This window comes from Colletotrichum gloeosporioides (genome assembly GCF_011800055.1).
Source record: "Colletotrichum gloeosporioides strain Lc1 chromosome Unknown consensus_63, whole genome shotgun sequence".
In the NCBI taxonomy this organism is placed as follows: Eukaryota; Fungi; Ascomycota; class Sordariomycetes; order Glomerellales; family Glomerellaceae; genus Colletotrichum; species Colletotrichum gloeosporioides.
The window spans coordinates 581,514-599,506 of record NW_025544708.1 but is presented as its reverse complement, the minus strand read 5'-3'; the positions used below and the strand labels follow the sequence as shown (position 1 = coordinate 599,506).

General features: G+C 53.4%; 4 protein-coding genes across 4 annotated transcripts; 2 read left to right on the top strand and 2 right to left on the bottom strand.

Moving 5' to 3' along the window:
* Window positions 1-3,816: 3,816 nt before the first annotated feature.
* On the bottom strand, window positions 3,817-7,879 carry GCG54_00003328 (Calcium-transporting ATPase 2; the record flags this gene model as incomplete). Its single annotated transcript, XM_045403401.1, has 4 exons — window positions 3,817-6,347; window positions 6,398-6,917; window positions 6,963-7,663; window positions 7,801-7,879. The coding sequence occupies 4 exons, from the start codon at window positions 7,877-7,879 to the stop codon at window positions 3,817-3,819; spliced, it is 3,831 nt and encodes a 1,276-aa protein (XP_045261682.1).
* Window positions 7,880-12,082: 4,203 nt separating this feature from the next.
* Window positions 12,083-12,832, top strand: GCG54_00003327 (Farnesol dehydrogenase; the record flags this gene model as incomplete). Its single annotated transcript, XM_045403400.1, has 1 exon — window positions 12,083-12,832. The coding sequence occupies one exon, from the start codon at window positions 12,083-12,085 to the stop codon at window positions 12,830-12,832; it is 750 nt and encodes a 249-aa protein (XP_045261681.1).
* Window positions 12,833-13,070: 238 nt separating this feature from the next.
* Window positions 13,071-15,698, bottom strand: GCG54_00003326 (ATP-dependent RNA helicase dbp6; the record flags this gene model as incomplete). The annotated part of the gene is made up of 1 exon (XM_045403399.1): window positions 13,071-15,698. The coding sequence occupies one exon, from the start codon at window positions 15,696-15,698 to the stop codon at window positions 13,071-13,073; it is 2,628 nt and encodes an 875-aa protein (XP_045261680.1).
* A 364-nt stretch (window positions 15,699-16,062) lies between these two features.
* Window positions 16,063-17,575, top strand: GCG54_00003325 (Phosphatidylinositol N-acetylglucosaminyltransferase gpi3 subunit; the record flags this gene model as incomplete). The annotated part of the gene is made up of 2 exons (XM_045403398.1): window positions 16,063-16,541; window positions 16,597-17,575. The coding sequence occupies 2 exons, from the start codon at window positions 16,063-16,065 to the stop codon at window positions 17,573-17,575; spliced, it is 1,458 nt and encodes a 485-aa protein (XP_045261679.1).
* Between the last annotated feature and the right edge of the window lie 418 nt (window positions 17,576-17,993).

The window sequence follows — 17,993 nt, the reverse complement described above, 5'->3', positions numbered from 1 at the left end:
GACTGTGGCCAACAAAATTCAAACTTTGCAGTCAATCCATCTCAATGATTACAAATTGCTTTGCGAGATCTCCTGCTGATTCCGTGTACCCCGACTGTTCCCATGCTGAGCCTGCCCTTAATTTATGACAGATGGCCACTGGACTTCGGACTTGAACGGAAGTACTCGAAGAAACCCGAAAACCATTGACACCTGTAGCTGTGGATAGCTATCAGGTCGGGCCTGCGTTGGTGCTCTGAATCTGTTTCCCGGTAATGATATGTATGTAGTGGTTTCTCAGCAAGTATGGGAATTAGTAAGTCAGATAGACTGCTGTATGCTGCTTGCGCAAAGCTGTGTCCATCTACTCTTCCTATTTATGACCAATCTAGCCGTTTGCCGTTCTACCTTTAGCTTATCAACCTTGACCTACAGGACGCTCAGCCCTGCCATCGACAATTCCTCGAAGACTCTCCATGCGTACGATGGCCTGATGGCAGGGAAGAACCATCTGGTCAAAAGTGAAATGTAAATCCAGCAGAAAATAGAAGCACTCAACGAGGCCATCGGATTCATTGATGCATTCATGCCCAATACCGAAGGCATGGTGCTTTCTCAACAGACCCACACGTCACCTGTCCATCAGATAAATTTTCATCATCACAGTCAGTATGTATACACATAAGCAAAGAGTGATGACTGGGAACAATGCATGTTCGTATGAGCAGCCGTCTGCTCAGAAGGTTCCATGCAACATCAACCTTTCCGTGTTTGCTCGAGGTCATTACACAGCTTAGTTTTCTAACGCAGCTCCCAGCTGACGATTAGGAGTCATTCTGTCACATCATTCCCAGAACCTTGGGAATATGTTTAAGTAGTGTGACGTGGAGTGGGTAGCGAACAGCAACTCGCGATTAACGTCAATATACCTAGTAGTGAGGAATCTTAAGAATCACATATAAAAGAGGCCACGTCTAGGCAATGCAACATACTAGGCAACACAATAAGTCTTGTCCAAGAATTCATTACAATTTTCTATAGGAGCATGTCGACCAATGCGCCGAGACCTTGTGATACGTTATCAAGTCGCCGTGCTTTGGTTCTAGTCTACTGTAGCTAGCTCGTCGACTTCTGCCACCCTTATTCTGAGCGTATAACTTCTCATATTAGGGTTCCTAAGAGAGCGGATGTAATCATTTGGGGTCTGGAACCATTTCTATCTGAGTGATTCGAGCTTTCAAGTATCCTTGACCAAATGATCAACGGCCAGCAGGTAAGGAAATTGGGCTGCACCAGCCGCAAGCGTTCCGCACATGTTCAACTTCGTCGAGATTACCATGAATATGTATATTTCACCAATTGGCCTCAAATTTTGAAACCTGGGATCCTGGTTCATGTAATCTCAATTAGTAGATGACTTCAGGTCGTACTTATGTACCTAAAAGAGACACTGAGGAGCCGGTATAGTTTCACGGCATCTGAGCATACCTTTGCGGAGAATCCTATTATTTTGATCTAATGCGGCATTCAAAGCAACGGGGCCTAGGCGCACAAATGACAGTAGACAGCGTCCCCCTGAGATGGCACCATGAGGTAGGTGCTACTGAATGACAAGTCAAAGAGCAGCGGTTAAACTCTTTGAGGCCAAATAATGCGACATATGTTATGTCTGCTGTTCTCCTTCACCTCTTAGAAATTATTCAAACCTCTTTGATGGGCCCTTTAGCACTGTAACTGTTGACGCGCCACTTGTTCATTGTGCTGATCAAAAAGATGAGATTAAGCTGGTGGACGTAGCTGTGGAAGTCAGTCCTGGAAGTCGAAGCAGATTGCAGAGAACTGGAAGTGCAAAGGGAGTCCATGTATCCATATAAATACTGCGTCATCAGGAAAGAATGTCACGAGCGTGGTAGGTCTCATGACTGGCTATTGCCATGACGTCTCGCACAGAAGACACATGCTGGAAGTCGTTCTCCTTGGAATATATCTGGTCATTGTTTGACGATCATAAAAAGCACACAGACCTAAGTGACTGAATTTCAGAAGCTCGCTTGGGAAGGAATGAGTCCTGGTGTTGTAACAGATCTTTATGTTTAATGCGAGTAACAGTTGAAACTCTAAAGTAAGAGCACAACGAACCCGGACTGATACCTTTAGCATTTTCCTTTTTTGCTTTTCATCTTACAACGAAGTAGAAATCACGAACAAGTGCTAAGTGATGGTGAGCGGCGGAAAAAGGTATTTCTTAATAGAAGCTAATGCTCCTTCCTGTGAGCCTTCCAGCCTGGCATTTGTCCTATGTCTTGGCCATTCTGCATTGCGCTCAGATGAAGACCCGCGACCGAAGAACAAGGGTATCGTTTGCAATTGTCTTGAAGAACTTGAAATAGCTCGGACATTGACTCGACTTGATATCGAACTGCGCAATGTTCAGGTGGACTGTTGTCGCGATGACATGTCCGAGTACCTATTTAAAGGGCTGGCATCATTCTGGGCGAAAGTTTAAGCAACCAAGGAACACCCGCCACGCAAGCGAAGGACAATCGCAAGCTCAGAGTGGCGATGAATGTATCGCATTGGCTGTGTCAGCAGTCCATGCCGTCTTGCGATTGCGATTGAACCAGCGCCATCACCTCAACAATTTGGAAAGCTTAGGGCATCCTTCGTCGTCTTCCGTCTCTGATGCTTGTCTAATGTTCTTGACAGTTCAATGGCTAGAGTCATTCGCTTATGTGAACACACTGGGGCAGATTTCACGAAGCTCGGAGAATTTACGTTCAGAAAGACCAGATGCCCCCTGACTGCAAATGCTTCGCCCAGCTCGCTCGCGCCATTTTGCCCCTTCTGAGGACGTTTCTGAGCACCCCCTCTCAGTGATAGATGGCAATTCTGGAGAAGCCACAGTCCTGTGGACGATGGCGATATCCATCATTGTCCCAGGAACAAAATGCCACGAGCAAAAATATTACTCGTCCAGAGTCTCAGCAATCGGAGGGACAGAGGGCTGAGGACCTGGAGGTGAAGTGTTCGCCGGGCCGAAACGCTGGAGTCCATGCTACTTCCTTCCCTCATAGCCAACTCACCTTCCCACCTCCCGCAACAATGGGTGCGACCACCGTCGCAAGATAGCCTAGCGGTGGATTGTATGCCTGTTTTCGGCAGAGCTCGATGGTTCGAGTTTGTTTAGGTGGCTCTACATATCTCCGGTGGCCGCCCATTGTTTTTTCCTTTTTTTATTTTATATATAAGCTTGCTGGTGGGTATTGCTGCGTGATGACCTCGCCGAACCATGAACCTGCTCACAAAAGACGATGTCAATGCCAACCTGGATGAGGTTACCTTTCTTGATCCTACTCCTGAATACTGCTTCTCTCATCAGACTTCAGTCTACAAATTAGTACATAACGGAACCAACTACTAGTACTACGCGGCCAGGGAACCTGGTCCGACAGGACCAGCGCAGAAGCCGTTTTCTGAACACACGAACAGTGGAACAAGCATTTAAGTGGTATTATTTCATTCATTTGATTACTTTTACGGTCGAACGTTCGGTCTTGCGGCGCACTAATTCAGTCTATCGGTCTTGAGTATCGTACATGAAGAAGCCTTTTGGTATTTGTCGTATCTCGATCGGTCCAAGGAAAAAGAAGCAATAGTACATTTCGGTCGATCGGTCGGTCATTCGTAACATGATGTATGGAAAAAAGTGAAAACACGCTCGGGCAACAAGCACCTCCTATTATTTTAAGGAAGGTGAGCAATTGTTGATGCAATGGTGACGAGCCAAACCGAGTAAGGCTAACGTCGGAAGAGGAGGTCTGGTTGAGACAGGAAAAATCAGCTGGCTCGGTTTTCCTCCTCGTTTCCGCCTTCTGTGGTTCGGCGGTCGTTTGACATCGGTCGTTCAACCGGTGACAGTCCTCCGACACTGGCTGCCACGATACCTGGCATGCCAAGGGCGGACTTCATGGGCGACACATTATGTCGGCTGGAGGACCTAGAGCCACTACGGCTTCGGATGCGCTCCCTGTATTCACGAGGTTTCATGATGACCTCGCTAATATGGTTGATTCTTCCTCCCTTGATGCGCTTGAGGAACGCCAGGTCCTCGCGGATCTCTAGCAGTGCCTCGGTGACACCTCCCAACTGTTCCGAGTCCTCTTCCTCGTCGTCCTTCTTCTTGCGCTTCCACTTGGGCATCTTAGCCCAGACCTTGCCGAGGGGCCTGACGATGGCCACGCAGAATGAGTCGGGAACGAGACGGATGAGAACACCGACGGGGATCGACAGGAAACCGAGGACGATGGAGATGCCCCATTGGGGGCCGTTCAGTCGTTCAACCTTGAAAGCAGCGCCACCGACGAAGACGATGAGAACTTGCCCGGCGGCCATGATGGTCATCATCAGAGCGAAGAGCTTGTTCTTCGTGATGCCCTCAAAAATGTTAAGGTTGTTATCGATTCGCCTACTGTTGACGAGCTTGAAGATTTGCATGAAGGTGAAGACGTTGAAAACGAGTGTCTTCTGCTGGTCTGTAGGATAGTGGAGGAAGCTTGGGCCGGCGAAATGCAGGATAAGGGTGACAATGAGCTGGTAGATAGACTGGCCGATGATCATCTTCCACATGGACGTGTTGATGAGAGGCGCTGTCTTGGCCTCCGGCTTTCGGTGAAGCATACTCTCCGTGGGAGGGTCGGTGGCCAGAGCAAGGGCAGCGAAGGTATCCATGATGAGGTTGATCCAAAGAAGTTGAACGGCATTCAGAACCGGTTCCTGCTCCGCATCACCCACAGCTGTGACAAAGGTGAGGACCACAGCTGTGATGTTGACGGTAATCTGGAACTGCAGGAACTTCTTGACGGCGTCGTTGATTGCACGACCCCAGGAGAGGGCTTTGACGATGGACGAGAAGTTGTCGTCCATGAGGATGATGTCCGAAGCCTCCTTGGCGACCTCAGTTCCGGTGATACCCATGGAGAAACCAACATCAGCGGACTTGAGGGCAGGAGCGTCGTTGGTTCCATCGCCGGTGACTGCAACGACCTCACCGAGACTCCTCAGAGCCTTGACCAGAATCTTTTTGTCTTCGGGGCTCGATCGGGCCAGGACAGCAAGGTCTCTGACAATCGCAGTACGTTCTCGGTCTTCCATACGGCGGAATTCGACTCCTTCCATGACCTTACCCTTCTCAGTCAAGATACCACAGTCCCGCGCAATGGCCCTCGCAGTCTCCACGTTGTCACCAGTGACCATCTTGACGGACACGGAAGCGATACGGCAATCACCCACAGCCTTTGGAACACCAGCTCGAACGGGGTCCTGAATACCAACAACGCCCAGCCAGGTGAGGTTCTTGAAGATGCTGGAGAACTCGATATTCTGAGAATCTTCTTCTTTTCGAGCGTCTTTCGGTGGCCATTGGTCGAAGTCTCGGTAGGCAAGGGCGAGTGTGCGGAGCGATCGGGATGCATATTCGGATATGGTGCGTCGAATCTCGTCTTGTTGGTGGGTTTCCATCGCAGTCGAGGATGGGGCTTGTGTCGGGTCGGCCACAGCGTGTGTGCATTGTCCTAGAAGGATCTCGGGTGCTCCTTTGATAAACATGCGGTATCTATTGTCCGGCAGGCGTACGACGGCACCCATACACTTTCGCTTGGAGTTAAAGGGGAATAGCTGCTGCACAGGATGGTTTTCGCGTTCGATGGCGAGTTTCTCGAGGGCGAAGCATTTGCGAGCCCAGTCGAGCAGGGCGGTTTCCGTCTTCGTTCCTACAAACTCATGCTTGCCATTTTCCTCCGTCTCAAATGCGGTCGTGTTCATCGCCACAGACTGCTTAACAAGATCCTTGAATTCGGGGTCGAGGGAGGAAGAAAACTTGGACATGGGAATTTTGGCCGTAGACTTGCTCTCAGGCTTCTTGTCGTCCCTGGTAACCTGTGCTTGCTCCTGGCCCTCGGCGGATTCAGCCTCGGGTAAGTTAGATTGCTCGTCTCCTTCTCCAAACTTGAGCTTTCCGGTACCCAATGTGCCGGCCACAACAGTCATGACATTCTCTGTCAACGTGCCAGTCTTGTCGGAGCAGATGACTGTCGCATTGCCCATGGTCTCGCAGGACTGAAGGTGACGGACGAGGTTGTTCTCCTTGGTCATTCGCTTCGTAGCATAGGCAAGGGCGAGGGTGACTGCCAGAGGTAGACCCTCAGGTACTGCAACGACGATGATTGTGATGGACGTAATGAGAATCTGGAGGAATCGTTGACCCTTCATTTCGGGGCTGTCGTTGTTCTGGGGAAGGTGGGCAAGGAACTCGATGGTAAGAACAAGCAGGAGCAGCAAACCCGCACCACTGCCGAGCTTCGCAATATAGCCTAAGGGAGTGTTAATGAGTAGATGGGCAACGAGCTACGAGGCCACTTACCCGCAAGAATGTTCAGCTTGAGCTGCAGGGGAGTCAGGCCAGGATCGTCGCGAAGGGACATCATCGTCTTGCCGTGGCTTGAGTTCTCGCCGACTGCAGTAACCAAGAATGTTCCAACGCCATCCAGGACTCGGGCTCCGGAAATAATAAAAGGGTCAAGCTTCTTGGGGTTCACTTCCTCTTCGTGCAGAGCCTTCATGACAGCATCTGCAGGGACCTTCTTGATCAGGTCCGATTCGCCAGTTGCCGAAGACTCGTCGCAGCTGACATTGTGGCCACCGATGAAGATACCGTCGACGGGAAGGATGTCTCCTTGTTCAAGGAGCATGACATCGCCAACCAGAATGTCGTGAACCGAGATGTTGGAGGGATTTCCTGAACGGATCACCTTTACCACACGATCCTCCTTCTTCTGGTTGAGCTTGCGGAACTGGCGCTCTTTTTGCCAATCATTGAGAGAGCCTACAACGACAACGATCGTGATGGCGACAATGATGGCAACACCTTCGACCTGGCGCTCCTGTTAGCTTGGCATTCAATGATCATATCAACAGGGGTAGCGCACCCATTCCAACTTGGCCGTGTCGTCGCCATGGTGGGTGGCTCCGAATGTCTGGTAGAGTCCGAGTGCAAGTGAGACCACAGCTGCCACGCTGAGCAAAATCAACACCTTGTCCTGCAAAGCAATCCAGGCGAGCTGTAGCAATGACTTCGACTTCCTCTCAGGCAGAATGTTTTGTCCAAACACTCGCTTGCGGTCGTCGAACCCCTTGCCCGAACCATCTCCATGGTGAACTGCGTCCTGTTGCAGTGTGTCCGTCGATACCGCTTCCGTGGGCGACTGAATCTTCTTTCCCACGGCAACTGCCTCATCAAAACTGACGCTGCCGTCGAGGCGCGATTCGTCCAAACTCAGGCCGGCGCGCCTGTCCGTCCGTAAACCCTTCTCCAGGCCAGCCAACCCTCCAACGGCGACAAACGCGTCTAAACTTTTGGGGTTAATTAGCTTGGATACTTGGCCAGGCGAAAAGGCGAACGGGTTGTTTTGGACGTTAAAGGATGCCTCCTCGCCTGGATTCGGGGCCAGGGCGTCCGGGTTATCCCCGAAACCTTTCGGCGAGCCGGAGAGCTGGACGGTGGGGGATCCCTTGTCGGTGCCGTCGTTTGTTTTAGATTTGGCCAATGTCGTGTTATTGGAGTCCCATGATCCTGAGCGTGACTTTCTTGTGGGCACTGATAACGTGTTATTCACTTCATCGCCGTTGTCTGAGGACGGTGATGATGATGAGTGGTCGTTTTCTGCAGGCCGACGCGTTCATTAGTATTTACACCCAGGGCGCGAACTTTTTTTTTTGTTTCTTTCGGAGAGCGATCCAGGGGTGGAATGCGACATGGCGTCATACCTTGATCGTTGACGGCGGAGGTATCGAGTGTGATGGTAGGCGCTCTAGGCCGCCTCAGCGGCGAGGGGCCTCTTGCCATGATGTTGGTGGTTTATGCCTCGTCTTACCTCTTTCCTCGTGCGATCGTTATAGAGGTGATGGAGCTCAGCATAAAATGAGGAAAGAAAAAAAAAATCTGTCGCTTTTGTTTGGTTGGCGTGGAGGCTGGGCGTTCGTTTTCGGAATTGTTTTGAAAGGGTGGCCACAGGTGAATGGTTGGTATGGTCGCGGCGCAAACAAAGCCGGAAGGTGAGATGTAAGTAGGTGAGTTGGTGAGTTGGTGAGCAATCAGACAGAGCCAGTGCTTCTGCAAAATCGAAGAGGGTATTCCGGTCTCTTAGCGTCCATGCTTTGAGGGCGTGATGCGAGGGAGCAGGAGAGGGAGGTTTTCAGTTGGAGCTGACTGCGGGAGACAGGCCTTGCTGCGAATATGTGGCGGACGATCCTGCAGTGTCGATGGGCAAAATCCGGGGACACTGGAGCGGGCCGTTTAATGGAGTAGGGTGGTGGCTTTGCAAACCTTCTTCAGACCGGTACCTTAATTACCTGGAGCGTACTGACAAGGTGAAGGCGTGTAATGTAGAGCAAGGTTGGGAGTCTGAGATGCCGAGAACGAGAAGCAGCCGGCGGCAGGTTGGAAGAACTGCCCACTAGCGAGGCAGTACAAAAATCACGATGGTGACCTTGGGTACCTAAGGTAGGTCGGTGACGTGGGTGAATGATGTTATTCCAGAAGGTGATACTGGATGGCGCCGATGAGTGGGCGGTAACGGGAGACGGAAGCGATGATGGCAACAAGCACCTGCCAAAAGACGGCAATCAGGTCACAACAAACACACGGTTTATCGTTCGACTAGGTAAGGTAGGCAGAGTACAGATAGACGGGGAGGAAAGGAACATTGGGAGGAGGAGACATTTGGCACATTCACCCGCCCACATCTCGGGCTCTCGCACCCTTCAAGTGTGGTTCGGGATGAAATCTGCTGGCTGGGCCATTGGCTGGCTTGGCTTGGCTTAGGCACAGCCCCAGAACGTAGCGAGACCAATATCATGGCTTTTGGGTTGCCAAGCATCCAGAGCTGCCAAGAGCTCGCTGGCGTAAAGGCTGCAGATAGCCAGAGGCGGATGGTAACCTCTGGCTGCTGAGCGACGCTCGGCTTGGCCAGGTGATGATGCCAAGAAGGCTCATCAGCGTGCTGGCAGGGGAGGGACGGGAGAGAAGCGATCAGTCAATCACGATGGATCATGGACCCAGGCTTGCCAGGCATTCATTGTAGCGAGAAATGCGCTGCTCGTACTATGCAGTGCATGACTTGACGATCAAATACAATCTAGTCATATAAAAGGGGCGCCAAGCCCAGTGTCTTGATTGTGGAATTAAAACTGATTTAAAGGCATCTTTTGAGTTAGATGGCTGGCTCGTGCTGCCTTGCGGCGGCCTCGGTGACGCCAAGCTGCATCCAAATGACACCCAACTTCCCTACTTTTTCCATGAAATGCAGCGAGAGGATGGCAGCCACAGCAGTAGCAGCAGCAATGAAAGCAGGAGACACGGGACGGGAGCTTGGAACACTCGACGCGAACCTGGAAGCTCTGCCCCGGGCATCAGGGCAGCCAGTGAGTGGAGTGGACTGATGGCTTTCGCAAGAAACAACGAGCCGCTCGCCGAGACATTGGCAAAGAAGGAGGCCGCCGACCGCAAACATGAGCCACAGTCCGGCCCTTGGCAGCAGAGCCCCGAGATGGTTAGCTCTTGTCATGTTCGCTCAGTGCCCTGCAGAGTCCGGAGGTTCTGCAAAGATTTGAAAAACAGCAAGCGCGGGAAACAATCGAAACCCAATACCTCACTCTAACATCAACAGCCCATCATCACACCGGCCGCCCGCGAAAGGGATCCGCATGCCCGTCCCCACGTTGCCGCCATGCTACCCAGCAAGCACCCTTTCTTCCGATGCAGCGGTGCATGCTGTCCCGCACCTGGCCAACGGTTGAGGTGAGGCGAGAGCTTGATGTTCTTTCTAGCTTCCACGGAGCAGCCATGCCATCCCAGCGTCCACTGCACCAGGACCTGGACCTGGTCTGATCTTGCCAGAACTCTCCGTCATCCATCCAACACCATCATTGGATCATCAAAATCAGTCATCCTTCTTGAAACTGGAGAAGGATTGGCATTCGAGAGATGCGCCAGAAAGGCCCAGATGCTGAACTCAGCGTCTACAACTGATTCTGGGCCAGTCCACACCAACAAACCCTGGAGCCAGCTACACCCCTGGGACCTCCAGCGTCACCGACGAGCTGCACCCAACCGGAACTTCACCTCCAAAAGCCAAAAAGAAAAGGCGGCAAGCAGGCCTGATGGTTCCACCCGTCAGGTTGATGGCATCTGCCGCCCCGGAGAGAGGGATGGATGGATATCCATTCAACCATTGAATGACGATGCCACAAATCGCCCGGCGGACGGACAATCTTCTTGCACTGCCACCCTTGGTCGTCTCACTGATTTTCCCCCGTCACCTCCGATTTGTTGTTTTTTCCCTTGCGCTGTTTCTTTTGCACAACACACCGCCTGCCAAGACACATTTGACATCATCAAATCACACAGAAACACACATGCTGGGTGTGGTGCACCCAGCATCTGCACTACCGCAAAATAGGCCGCCGAAGTCACGGATTACCTGAAGCGAGAGAGGAGGCAGAGTTCCAGCGAATACAGCGTCTTGGCAGGGCACCCATCCAAACAGCAGAGCATTCACACGTGCCCTCCCACATCGCGATGCGCGCTGCCAGCTGCGATAATGTTGTCTGCCAAGACGCTTCTAAGATGAAGCTATGTTTGATAGCCTGTTGCGCCTGTCAAACCATGAGGAAAACTCTGAGCTCCTTCGCAGGGGTATCCCCTCTGACGTCAGGCTGAATTCTAACCTTGAACTCGGAAGACACTCCCGACCAACACCTCCAACTCCAGCTCCCTCTCAAACTCAGAGATCTTGAAGTTTGATGCTCAATTTTCGATGGTTGTGAACCCTATGGCTTGTGGCGGTCTGCCTTTCCAGCCCACCACCCCCCGGCCAAGCTAAGGGACCCCAACCGCCTCTGTGCCTCCCTCTGCCAACGCTTTCGCCGCCCGCGCCAAGCGATGCCAGACCGACTCTGTCCAAGTACCGGACAAACACCGCCAACACAAAGTAAGGGTCTTAATATGCCTATCCATAATGTTGCCCGGCTGGCAACTTTGCCGACTCCTAGCTGAGTCTTGGCTTTGGAGTCGTTGGAGGCTGTGTGAGCACGGATGGCGTTGAAAGAGGCAAACGACATACGAAGACAAATGGATCGAAAAATTGTTGCCGCTCCCTTGCTTTGAGAGCTTGGGCACGGTGCTGAAGTAGGGGGGAGAGAAAGGGGTAAGATCCAGCTTCGAGGCGTCGTGAGACCATGTACGAGGTGTCAAAAGGAACAGGCCTGCGAACATTCGTTTACGAGATGGCCTCATCGGCTTGGCCCGATCGACATGGGCTGAGAAGCGGAACAAGCTGACCCGACCCGTGTATATCAACCTCCGGTTCCGTTCCGAACGGAATGGACCCGCATTTGCGGACCCGGACACCGTGAACACGCCGGGACCTCTATCGCAGGTGCCGGGTTTCCACCAAGACCGGCCATGCTGGCTACGGTGACGCCTTCGACCAGCACAGTAGATCTGGTAAGATCGTTCTTGATGACACCGGAAGAGCCGGATGAGTATAAAGAACAAGTGAACAATGCAGGGGAGAGTTAGCAAGGTGGAAAGCTGCGGCGCCTGACAGGCAAAATTCCATAGCAATTCAGTCCGAGCCGCATGTCGCGTGCTTACATTGTCGTCTCTCCAATGGCATACCGCTTGCCGAATCCTTTCTTCAAAACGGTATTTAGGCTATTTACCATGTCGCTGAAGATGCTTACGCATTACCAATCCACCTCATGGAGATGTTCTCCCACCAAGCGTCATCTTCGTGCAGCCTTCAAGCGCAATGCGAAGACAGCTTACGGAGAGCAACAGGAATATGAAATCCGCGGTCAATTCTAACTACACAGGTAATATTCGTTATTGAACACCATCCACGCATTTGAAATCAAAAACGCTCCGGAAGGAATCAGCCACGCTCACCATAAAAGCCTACCTCCTTTCCTCCACAGCCTTGGCAACATCACCGTGCGACCCCAAGCCTCAAACCCAAAGCCCACATCGAAACATACCACATCACCCATGCCCACATACGTAATCACCGGCGCAAGAGACGGCATCGGCCTCGAATACGTCGCCCAGCTAAGCCTCCTCCCCGCCACCACGGTCCTCGCCCTCGTCCGCTCCCTGGCCGCCGACCTCGCCCGCCTCCGCGCCATCCAAGCCTCTCCCAACCGCAAAGGCACCATCCACGTCCTCGAGTGCGACATCTCCTCGCCAGAATCCCTCGCCGCCCTGCCCTCCCGCGTTACCTCTGCGCTGGGCGATGGCCCTGGCAAGATCGACGTGCTCATCAACAACGCCGCGACGCTGCAGAACACCGAGCAGAGGGCGCTGAGCCTCGACGCCGCGGCGTTGGAGACGCACATGACCACAAACGTCGTCGGGCCCGCGCGGACGTTGCAGGTGCTGTTCCCCTTCTTCCACGACGGCGAGCAGCAAGACAGAAGGACCGTCGTGGCGAACATCACGTCCGGAGCTGGCAGCTTCGGGTGGGTGACCAGCGGCGTGTGTCCGCACGAGCTGACGCCGTACGCCATCAGCAAGGCGGCGCTGAACATGCTGACGGTGCACCAGGCGATGCAGCTGAAGGAGAGGGGGGTGGTTGTGGTGGCGGTCGATCCCGGGCACGTCAAGACGAAGTCGGGGGGTCCTGGGGCGAAGGTCGAGGTTGCGGATTGTGCTGGGGGCATTTTGAAGTTGCTGGGTGGGTTGAGGGTTGAGGATAGTGGCAAGTTGTTTTTGTATGATGGGAGGGAGATTCCATGGTAGGTCTCTTAAGATGAAGCTTGAGTTGCGTGCTATACTGTAATCAACACCTGTTCATTCGAGCCAATCGAAGAATTTAATTAGGCAGATGGGCTAAAGGGAAACATCGATGTGAAGACCATCTGCAACGAGACTGAGCTCAGAACCGCGTACAGAATTTGATCGCAATGCAAAGATAGAGGCACATGGCATTCCCAAACGCTTTGAAATGGTATTAATATCAAACTCTACAACAAATGCACTACCTGTGCCTCCTAGCCTCGCCGGCCTCCTTGCCCAGCTTCTCCAGCGCATCCTCATACTCCTGTACCCTCTCGTCCGCAAATCCGCCGCTCTCGGGGTCTCCGATACGCAGGCGATCGACCTTTGCCGCACGCCGGATCCCGCTGCTGGCCTTTGCAATCTTGCCCCAGAACCAACCGCTCTCGCCGTCCTCGACAAGAGTCCACGCCGCGCCGGCGCGTCCCGCACGGGCTGTACGGCCGACACGGTGGACGTAGCCGGCGGCGCTGGCGGGCAGGTCGTAGTTGATGACGTTGTCCAGCTGCGGCAGATCGATACCGCGGGCGACCAGGTCGGATGCGACCAGTAGACGCAAGCGGCGCGAGGCGAAAGCGCGGAGGGCGCGGCGACGGTCGGACGTCTTTTGGGTCGAGGTGAGGGTTGCGATGAAGGGCGAGAGGGAAGGGTGGAGGAGGGAGATTAGGCGGGAGAGACGGAGAGCGGATTCGTTCGATTTGGTGAAGATTAGGGCCGTCGTTGTGAAGGCTGGGGGTGTTTTCCTCGGGGGTTTGGAGGGCGTGGGGTTGGCGTCTGAGGAACTGTCCGAGTCTGAGGAGGTGTCGGAGTCTGCGTCAGAGCTGGTGTCCGAATCTGCCTCTGAGGAAGTGTCTGACGAGGTATCGGAGGATCCATCCGAGGAAGATGTGTCGTCGTCGTCGTCTTCTGCTGTAGGGGTGGCTTCCGCCTTGGAGCTGGCTTCGGACATCAGATGCCCGCCCAGTAGCAGATCGATAAGGTACAGAGGCTTGAGGTTGGCATCGTGGACCCTGATGGCGGACTCCTTCAGCAGCGTGGGCAGAGTGTGCTCAGCGATAGGTGCAGTGCCGTCCGCCTTCTCGCCCTCCAGGACAATGAGCTGAGGACGGCGAAGCTGCAGCCCGCTTAGCAGACTTAAGTCTCGCGTAAGGGTCGCACTGAGAACGACCTTGCGCACACCAGAGAGGTTGGAGTCGGGGAAGTCTCGCGCGCTGAACTTCTTCGTCCGCAGCTTGGGCATGACAACGTCCAGCCAGCCCTGGAAACTCTGGGCCAGAAGCTTATCGGCTTCGTCGACTACCAGCCAACGCACGTAGTCTAGGGAGAAGCCTGGGGTAAGGTTGATGTGTTCGACCAATCTACCGGGAGTGCAGATCAGAACGTCAACCTTGGAGGTGTAGTCTACGATGTGATCAGGCAACGAGCCGGCTTCCACTCTGCTCGTTGAGTCTTCGGTCTCGGGGTCTACCTCTTCAACATCCTTCCAGGCCTCGAGCTCCCGCTCGTTCGCAGCTTGGTAGGCCTCAGGGTCGTACTTTTCCTCCCTCTCGATGAGATTCGTTTGCTCGTACTTGAGCTGCTGGCTACCAATGGCGATGCCTATGCGCACTCTCTTCTGGTCACGACCATCGAATGCGCCAGCGCACAGCTCAAAAACCTCCTGCGCCTGCTTGACAAGCTCACGCGTCGGCAAGACAATGAGAGCGCGGAGCCTCGTGACAGCACCTTGGCTGATGTCCCGCACAATGGGAAGAGCGTATGCCAGCGTCTTTCCGGAACCAGTTGCAGCCGCGACGAGGAGGTCGCCTTGACGGTGCTTGCAAGACGGTAGAAGCAGCGGGACCGCGGCAGTCTGGACGGCAAAGGCATCCTTGAATCCCTTCGATTCCAAGATCTGAGCTGCTTTCGGGTTGATGCCAATCTCAGAGAACGGCGTCCGCGTGTCAGGCGCCACTCGGATGGGTGCAGCGAGCCAGGGTGGCAGCGTCTCGTAGGAGGGTTTCGAGGTATCGAGAGCGACGGGCTCAGGTTGAGGGAGGGGTTCGAGGCCGTGTTCTTCCACCTCTTCCGTTTCTTCCTTCTCTTCCTCGTCCACTTCCATCTTCTCTGAGCCCTCGTCGTGAGCACCATCGACGGCCTTTTTGAGGTATTTGGACGCCTTAGAAAGAACGCCCTTGTGTCGCGCTGCAACGGCGTCGTCTTCCTCGGCGATCTCTTCTTCTTTCCTCTTCTTCTTTTTAGACTTATTCTTCTTTTCCTTTACTTCTTCGATATCTTCGTCATCTTGTCCGTCCGCATCGTCCGAGTCCCTCTTCTTCTTTTTCTTCTTCTTCTCCCCCGCCTCGTCCCCTTCACCGTCCGCATCATCTGCGCGGGTATCCATGGCGTCAACTTGCGGTTCCTCTGAATCGTCTTTCTTATTTTTTTTATCGCTCTTCTCTTTCTTTTCCTTCTTGGACTTCTTCGGCGTGTCCACATCCATGTCGTCCAACGGCGCTACTTCTTCCGATTTTCTCGACTTCTTCTTCTTGGCCGGCGTCTCCTGCTCGGCCTCGACCTCAACCTCGACTTCGTGCTTGCGCTTTATCGCAGGAGACAGAGTTTCCGCGTCCTCCTGTGCTACACTGACAATCGACGGTCGCGACTTCGGCTTCTTTGAGGGAACATATCGTGCATACGGGCTGGCGGTGTTCTCCCCCGTCTTGACTGCGTCGTTCATCGCGGGTCCTGGTTCTGGAGCGGGAGGTGTTGGTTCGCGCGGCGGAGGCGGCGCCGCCACGGGAGGCGCTGCGGCCGCATTTTTCTTTGGCGGCACGTAACGGTTGTACATCTTGTCAATTGCGCCTTCGCGAACCTCTTCGGACCAATTTGGAGGTTTGCGCAGCTAGACCACGAAGGTAAGTCGGAGGGGCACCTGGCGCAAAGTCCCGAAAAAAAGTTGGGAGCAGTTGCTTATCGCGATTCTGCCGCCTTATACCACCTGCCCGAATCTTCTTATCGGGGTGAAGCAGGTGCCCCCTACCAACGCTAGAGCTTAACGTCAGTAGGGGGGTAATGACCCAGCAGGCAATTGAGATGGCTCCCTGCTGCACCACTTGCGGATGCGACAACGGATGCGCGATCTGGTCGCGTACAATGCACCATCAATATTTCTGGAGGTGACAGATGCTCGCACCGAGCACTAGCCGACCAACATGGCTCGAACATACAACATTGCCATGGTCAGCGACTTCTTCTTCCCACAGCCAGGAGGAGTCGAAAGTCACATCTACCAGCTGTCGACCAAGCTGATCGATCGCGGGCACAAAGTCATCATCATCACCCACTCATACGAGGGCCGCAGCGGCGTGCGCAACTTGACCAATGGAATTAGAGTCTATCATGTCCCTTTCTTCGTCGTCTTCCGATCCGCGACCTTCCCGACCGTCTTCTCGGCCTTCCCTATCCTGCGCAACATCCTTATCCGAGAGCAGATCGAGATTGTCCACGGCCATGCGAGCTTGAGTACTTTGTGTCATGAGGCCATTCTCCATGGTAGGACCATGGGTCTGCGTACCGTCTTCACAGATCACTCGCTGTTTGGCTTTGCGGATGCTACCAGCATCTTGACAAACAAGATCCTCAAGTTCTCCCTCAGCGACGTGGACCACGTCGTCTGTGTCAGCCACACCTGGTATGTTTGCGCTGCGTAGCACTTCTCCCACACCCAAGCTAATTCAGTGACGCAGCAAAGAGAACACTGTTCTGCGAGCATCACTTGACCCTCTGATGGTCTCAGTCATCCCGAACGCCGTCGTCGCCGAGAACTTTCGCCCCCTCGACTACCCATCCCCCGAGACCGGACAGTCCTTCGGGCAAAACCCACCCCCAGCTCATCATCTGGGCCCGAACGATATGATAACTATTGTGGTCATATCTCGTCTATTCTACAACAAGGGAACGGATCTCTTAACAGCCGCTATCCCTAGCATTCTTCAAAACCACCCCAACACAAGGTTCATCATTGCCGGCTCTGGCCCCAAGGCCATTGACCTTGAGCAGATGATTGAACAAAATGTTCTACAAGACAGGGTGGAGATGCTTGGGCCTATCCGCCACGAAGAGGTGCGGGACGTTATGGTTCGAGGTCACATTTACCTCCACCCCAGTTTGACTGAGGCCTTCGGAACCGTCATCGTTGAGGCAGCCAGCTGCGGCCTGTATGTTGTGTGCACCCAAGTTGGAGGCATCCCCGAGGTGCTGCCATCGCACATGACCGTGTTCGCAAAACCAGAAGAAGACGACCTCGTTTTTGCGACCGGAAAAGCTATTGCTGCTCTGAGGGCCAATAAGGTGCGGACGGAGCGCTTCCACGAGCAAGTCCAAAAGATGTATTCTTGGACGAATGTAGCCCTTCGAACAGAGCGGGTCTACCACGGTATTTCTGGAGAGTTGAGCGAGGCCGAATTCTACGGTGTTGATGCTGCCAACGGCGCCAGTCGAGTGCGTTCATTCGCGCTCATCGATCGGCTAAAGCGGTACTACGGTTGTGGTATCTGGGCCGGCAAACTGTTTTGTCTCGTATGCATCATCGACTACCTCCTCTTTCTTCTGCTGGAGCTTTGGTTCCCGCGAGATAAGATCGACATATGTCCTGAGTGGCCGCGGAAAGTCGTCGACGAGACGGAAGACTCTAAAGAAGATTGGCCTCATCGGAACGACTGGTGATTGATACTAAGCTTGCCGAAAAGGCGAATAACCCGCGGCATGCGAGAATGGTATGACCACCATGAGAATAAACGCTTCACGAATTGGACATTGCATACGTCCTTTTGAGGAACGAAGTCAGGGAGCAACTGGTGCCGGATGATCCCGATACACGGACATAAGTCTGTTAGGGTACGTCTCGATCCAAGATCCGGGACATTGCTTTTCGAATTCATCTAACATCTTTAAGCTGAATCACTGCGAACTCGCCCATGGATATAATCCAGAGGTTCCCAGATCACCAACCGAATGGAAATAATGAATGAAGATGCGCCCTTGACGCTAGCATGAGAGAAGATTCAAGAAAGAAAGTAAAAAAAGGCGTATGCCCTCATATAGTAGACCATTTACCAGAGGCTATCAGATAATCATAATTGAA